Genomic DNA, 6,968 nt, shown 5'->3' with positions numbered 1-6,968 from the left:
GGCTATTAGAAAAAGAAACAAGGAAGCTATAACCTAAATTGTAACGCTGTTCAAAGTTTTTTGTGGTTATTGGTACCGATACTAAATAATTATAAAAAAGTTAAATGTCAAAAAATAAATGTCATTTTTTACCTATCAAACACCTAGATAAAAAAAGTGAAAAAAATTTTCTGATTAAGTAATTAAAATTAAACTTTTTTCAAGTCAAAATATTAGTTTTTTATGCTAAAACTTATAATCTGTTTACACTGGGTGATCAAGAATGATTACTATTTATATTAATTTAAATTTGTCATTTAGGACAGGACATTTCAGTTGACTAATTATTTATTCTAAGCGTTACAAAAAATTTTATCTATGATTTCATAAAATTAATAAGGAATTATTTATGAAAAAATGTTTTTTTTTAATTTACAATTTTTTATTATTAAAACTAGACTTAAAAAATGACAAAAAGGCAAAAAATTTCTAATCAAACTTACCAGAAATGTTCTTCTACATTTTAAAAATGTTTAAGAAGAAAAAAAACGTTAAAATCTTATGAATAATTTTGTTAATTTCTTCAAACCCAAAATAATGGAATCTCAATTTCATAATAAAAATACTTAACCAAGCATTTTTTAATTATTTGTTATCAGAAAATAGTAATTAATAAAAAAAAATTGTGTTTTGAGAATAAAATTMTATTTTGTTTTTGAGTTAAGCGACTTTATTTTAACTTAAATGATTTTTTTTCTCGATAAAACTGAATAAAATGTACTTGTACATAATCCTAGGGTCATAGCCTTTCTCAAAAACTATTAAAAAAAAAATAAATATTGGCAGAACTCAAAAACAAAACAAAAACAAAAATTCCAAATATTTTCTAATTTTTTAATGTTGTAAGACAGATTTTTTTTTAATTTTCTAATCTCAATCTACGTTTTGTTATATGTTGCATATTTTACGTAATTTTTTTTTCTCTTTTAAACTTTTTTATTTTTTTTTTTAACCATCAGACACCTTAATAGATAAGTAATTAAAAATAAACTTTTTTTAATTCAAAATATCACTTTTTTATTCTAAAACTTATAATCTGTTTATACCGGGTGATCAAAAATTATTATTTTTTAAGCTGGGTGCGCCAGAACTCGTGCCCCAAAAAGAAATGTTAAAAAAGTTCTATCTATAAAAATTTCGAAGTTATGAGAGTTTAAATTTTGCACTTTGACTATTTCTTTTGGGAAAATAATTTTTCAAGTTTTTTTGCTCCAAGCTAGCTATTAGAAGAGGAAACAAGGAAGCTGTATCCTAAATTTAATGTTATTTTGGTTTTTATTGACAAAATTTTTTGGCAGATAATTTTTTTTAAAGATTTTTTCCATGTTCTTGGCATCTTATCTTACTTGAATTTTTTCCCTAGGACCCGAATTCTGTATTTTACGTAATATTTTTTTTGTTTTAAGTGTTTTTATGTTTTTAACTATCAAACACCTAAATAGAAAAAAGTGAAAATATTTTTACGATTAAGTAAAAATTTATCACAAAATTCAAATTACCGACATTTCGCGCCACTGTGCAGCGCCTCTTGCGACCACTCTTCCAACTAGACAAAAATCAACAAGACCATAGCAATGATTTTACTGTTTATACAATTTGTGGTTGTATAATTTTTAATATAGTGTTTGCGGTAAAAATAATCTTTGATTATTAATTAAATAACCCTTATATGTACTACATAGTGACCCCTAAAAATAGTGCGCCTTAACTTCTAACTGTATACAACGTGTGTATGTGTGTGAGTGTGATAAAAAGCCATAGCACACTGTGTGTATAATCAAAAATTCCATATTTGTTATGGAATGTGTGATTTTTTAGTAGATAATGGGCAAAATTAACAACAAGAACGGCGTTGAAATAATCCCCTTGAATGAGGTAAACCACAGGAATAATCGTTCGATAAAAATGGATAGAATGCCCTACATGTCTGACCCTACTTTAGTTCCTAGAGTACAAAAGGTAGTGGATCAAGGAGGCTGTCTTGTCAATTTGACAATTACCTAACCCCAAAATTTTCAGTATTTGGAATCCAATGTTGATAAAACTTTTGTTGATATCAATGTTATGGCCGATGATTTGCAACGGAGCTACCGTGAATATGCCCGTTTGAAACGCAACGCATTTAGGACACAAGTGAAAAAAGCCTACTCTATAGTCCTCCAAAGCTATGGCTTGGAGGAGCAAGACAACAGTTCCAGTGAGGATGAGGACGACTCCGATGATAGTGCCCCCGAAGAGGGCACTTTTGTAAGTCCCCCCCCCTGAAACCAACCCCAAAATAACGCATTTTTCCAGCACAACAACTCCCTAAACAACCAATTGGTGAACTTGTACAACCGACCACAAGTCCCTAAACAAATCGACGAAAATGAACTAATTGACATAAGTAGTGACGATTCAGAAGCACCAACTTACAATGATAAGCCGAGTAATGGCCCTTCGACGTCACAAAAAGAACCCCAAACACTACTACCAACTTATCAAAACAACACAAATAGTAAAAAAATCGATGTGAGTAAAGAGCGGTATCAGTTTATGGGACGGAAACGCAAATCTGACAGTGTGGCACTTACACCGTATCAGAGTACACCAAAAAAGAAAAAATCCCTAGCCACTTTACAGGAACCTTCAGTGTCTTTCAAAGACATTGGGGGTATGGATAAAATCCTGGAAGATGTTTGCAAGTTGTTGATTCATGTGCGCCATCCGGAGGTTTACAGACAGATTGGGATTTCGCCCCCGAGAGGGTTCCTCCTGCATGGGCCCCCTGGGTGTGGCAAGACGCTTCTCGCCAACGCCATCGCTGGGGTAACGAATTTTTTAGCTTGACCTTGAGTTTTAAATTCAAATGTCAATTGTCATTCAGTGTTACCAGATCAAAAACATTAAATTTCTAAATTTTTACCAGATTATCGCGAAAAAACTGGTTAAACGCAAAAATGGCATGCTTTTCACCAAATTTTGCAAAATAATTACGTTTTAAAACACTCGAGAAATGACGTAATTGATTTTTTTAGTTTGTTTTGGCGAAATTTAACGAAAAACATGAGATTTTAGTACAAAAACGTGCTTAAAAGTCTTCGTGGTTTCTCGGCTCATTTTTGTTTTAATTTTACTCAGAAATCAATTAAATCGACTGAAACAAACAAAATAACATCAATTTTTTATCCTTTTTGTGATTTTTAGGCCTGTGAAATGATCAAGATAAAGCTAACTTTTATAAAAAATCGTGAATTTATTGAAAATTTTGAGGTTAATTTTGACAGATCAAATCAAGTATATAATTGTTAAATTTATATAGTATTTAGTTATATACCACTTTACACCTTATGTAGAAAAAATATCATATAATCTTTTTTCATAACAATTTAGTAATTTTTGTCACATCTTGACAAACTCGGGAAAAACAGAGTTTTCAGCTTAAAAATTTATTTGAATCTTCGAAAATGGGAAAAGTTATATCATTTTCGGTCTAATTCGTTTTTTTTTTGGCTTGTTTTGCGTTTCCAGCTGAAAAACGTGTTAAAACTTACAAAAAATGTAATTTTCGACTTAATTTGTTGATTTTTTAGTTCGTTTTAGCTAAATTTTGCAAAAAATCTCAGATTGTAGTACAAAAACGTGCTTAAAAACACTCTTGTTTTGTCTTCTTTTGCTCAAAAATCGAGTGAAACAAACAATAACATCAATTTTTATTCTTTTTGTGATTTGTCAGCTTAAAAATCAGTTTGTATCTTCGTAAATGGAAAAAATTACTTTATTTTCGGCCTAATTCTGTATTTTTTTTGGTTTGTTTTTGGAAATAACTGCGTTTCTATCTGAAAAACGTGTTAAAACTTCCAAAAAATGCAAGATTAATGGAATTTTCGACTTAATTTGTTGATTTTTTAGTTCGTTTTAGGAAATTTTACAAAAAATCTGAGATTGTAGTACAAAAACGTGCTTAAAAACATTCTTATTTTTGTCTTATTTTGCTCAAAAAATCGAGTGAAACAAACAAAATAACATCAATATCAATTGCTTTTGCGATTTTTGAGCGTGTTTGGACAAGATTTTGCAAAATAAGTGAGCGTCTGGTTCAAAAACGAAGTAAATCGACTGAAACAAGCTTAAAATAATATCAATTTTGATTTAATTTTGTATTTTTTTTTGGCTACTTCAATGAAATTTTTAGAATTCTCTTTGATTTTATATCAAAAATGTGCAAAAACGCAAAAATAACGCCGGTTTTGGTCGAATTTGTTTTTTGGTTTCTTTTTAACGAAAAATAAATTGTCATTTTCAATCCTGTTTAGTAAAATCTTGTAAAAAAAACAAACAGAACTATTTTTAACCAACTTGTTGGTTTTTCGACTTTTTTGAAAAATAATTACGAAATATACAAGTTTCTGGTTGAAACTTGAAAAAAATGCTCTCGAAAAACAGTTTTTTCATTTCTAAAAAAAAAAAAACACCAGATATTAGAATTTTTACAAAAGTTTTCACCAAATCACCATAAGAATCACTAGATCTAGTGAAATTTCACCACACCTGGCCACACTGCCCGTCACTTGAAACATTCTTACCAATTACCAATAATTCAGTGTTGCCAATAGATTTTTTTAAATGACTTTCCTTATCCGGTATGTAAGTTACTTGTAGGAAGGGGACGCAGCACGAAACAATTGGAAAAATCGGTCGCACCATTCGACCGTAAAATTATACAATAAATTCATGGGAATAAAAATTATTTAGAATCGTAAAATATACCTTATTAAACAGTAAAATGTGATAAAATAAAAATAATACACTAAATTATTGTCGTTATTAGGATGTTTTCCAAATAAGTAGGATAAGGAAAGTCGTGTGATGTTCACACTAGATTTTTTTCGCTAGGAAATCGGCGTGCCCTTGTTGAAAGTCGCCGCCCCGGAATTAGTCGCCGGAGTTTCCGGTGAAAGCGAGGAACGAATCCGGGAATTGTTTGAACGTGCTATTTTTTCCACTCCTTGTATCCTATTCATCGATGAAATCGATGCTATTACACCGAATCGACAAAATGCCCAAAAAGAAATGGAGAGACGAATTGTTGCCCAATTGCTTAGTTGCCTTGATGGTATTTTAACTATTTTAACTATTTTTTTTACTATTTTGATTTTTCCAGACTTGAGTCAGAATGAATGTGGTGACAGAGTCCTGGTTATTGGTGCTACAAATCGTCCCGATGCCATAGACCCGGCCTTAAGACGAGCAGGTCGTTTTGACCGGGAAATCTGTCTTGGTATTCCCGATGTTCAAGCTAGAGTCCAAATTTTGAAAGTTTTAACAGCGAAATTAAAATTGAGTGAAGATTTCGATTATGAATTTTTGGCGAAACACACACCGGGTTATGTGGGGGCTGATTTAATGTCATTGACGAGAGAGGCGGCCATGGCGGCGGTCAATCGAATGTTGAATAAACTCAAAGAACAACACAAACTCGAAGAAAAACAAAAAGAAGAAACTGTTAAAGAAGAAAATAAGAGCGATCCTGAGATTATAGTTGACGATGAACCGAAAACTGAACCACCAAAAGAACCACCAATTGTTGTAATTGACGAAGAAGTGAAACAGACTGAGACTGAGGTGGTCAATGGTCATCTTTTGACTGAAGAAGAACCAAGAACCAAGGAAGAACCAATGCCTGTTGATGTTGAAAAACAAAATAATCCACTCAAAGACTTGATGATGTGGTTGCATGACAAATCACCGATTTCCAATGATGATTTAACATTATTGTGTATCACAATGGATGATTTTAATCAAGCTTTGAAATGTGTCCAACCTTCGGCGAAACGTGAAGGTTTTGCAACAGTCCCTGATGTTAGTTGGGACGATGTGGGGTCTCTAAATTCAATCAGAGAGGAATTACAAATGGCTATTTTAGCCCCCATAAGACACATTGAACATTTCAAAGAATTGGGGTTGAATACCCCCACTGGTGTTTTACTATGTGGGCCCCCAGGTTGTGGTAAAACACTCATAGCCAAAGCTATGGCCAACGAAGCCGGTATTAATTTTATTTCAGTCAAAGGACCAGAACTTTTAAATATGGTAAAATTATTAATTTAAAAAAAAAACTCTAATTTTTGTTTCTAGTATGTAGGTGAGAGCGAGAGGGCGGTGCGTGTTTGTTTCGAACGTGCCCGAAACTCCGCCCCTTGTGTTATATTCTTCGACGAATTGGACGCGATTTGCCCTAAAAGATCGGACAGCAGAGAGGTATTTTGTTGCTTATGACCATGTTTCTGAGTCTTATTATAATAGGGGATAATAATAAATCTCAAAAAAAAATTAATTCATTTACTATATTATTATTATTATTGTTTCGTACAAATTATGAAATAATTCGATCTTGTTGACCTTCTAGAGGAAACAGTTCAGTGCGTTATTATTGATGAATTTGGATTATGAACCATTTTTCCGTTTTATCACTTGGTAAAAACTGGAAAATGAGAAAATGAAACCAACACAAATGTCAAACTTATTGATAATAAATTAGAAAAGAAAATATTGCGGTCAATAATTATTTAAAAAAAAGTTAAAATCCGAAAACTGGCTGAATTTTAATCAAGTGTGATTATGCGAAAATAAATTTTTGCCGGTTTCATGTAACATCTTCGGTGAAAGGTGTATCTAGGGGGGCCCCTCATTTTTTTTTAAATCATTTGCCCTCAGAAAACATAAACATGTAATTTTTATTTGCACCTGAGGATGACCACGCGTTATTGTGTGTTAAAATTCAAATTTAAGTAAAAAATTTACCTACTGCGAGTTTGTCAATTTTTTTCAAAAAATAGCTTCAGCAAAAACAATTTGACAAAACAGGGAAATATGTATTTCAAATTTTAATTAATTTTGAACAATTCACGTTAACCAAAAAAAAAACACAAAGTTTAAATTAAATTAAT

At 31.4% G+C, this 6,968-nt stretch overlaps 1 protein-coding gene across 2 annotated transcripts in view; it reads left to right on the top strand.

Moving 5' to 3' along the window:
• The first annotated feature begins 1,566 nt into the window (after positions 1-1,566).
• Positions 1,567-6,968, top strand: part of LOC123015355 (nuclear valosin-containing protein-like) — a 7,996-nt gene continuing 2,594 nt past the window's right edge. Inside the window, exons 1-7 of one of the 2 annotated variants that reach the window (XM_044415084.1) lie at positions 1,567-1,777; positions 1,858-1,998; positions 2,059-2,286; positions 2,335-2,847; positions 4,915-5,134; positions 5,183-6,111; positions 6,157-6,279. In XM_044415084.1, coding sequence (XP_044271019.1) covers positions 1,864-1,998; positions 2,059-2,286; positions 2,335-2,847; positions 4,915-5,134; positions 5,183-6,111; positions 6,157-6,279 — 2,148 coding nt within the window. In that variant the 5' untranslated portion in view covers positions 1,567-1,777; positions 1,858-1,863. Of the gene's footprint in view, positions 1,807-1,857; positions 1,999-2,058; positions 2,287-2,334; positions 2,848-4,914; positions 5,135-5,182; positions 6,112-6,156; positions 6,280-6,968 lie in introns of both variants that reach the window. The other variant, XM_044415082.1, reaches the window with a different exon arrangement.

Source organism: Tribolium madens, unplaced genomic scaffold, assembly GCF_015345945.1.
Source record: "Tribolium madens isolate multiple individuals breed KSU strain unplaced genomic scaffold, Tmad_KSU_1.1 Scaffold_97;HRSCAF=244;Tcas5.2_LG3a, whole genome shotgun sequence".
NCBI classification, from domain to species: Eukaryota; Metazoa; Arthropoda; class Insecta; order Coleoptera; family Tenebrionidae; genus Tribolium; species Tribolium madens.
This window is presented reverse-complemented; position numbering and strand designations above follow the sequence as displayed.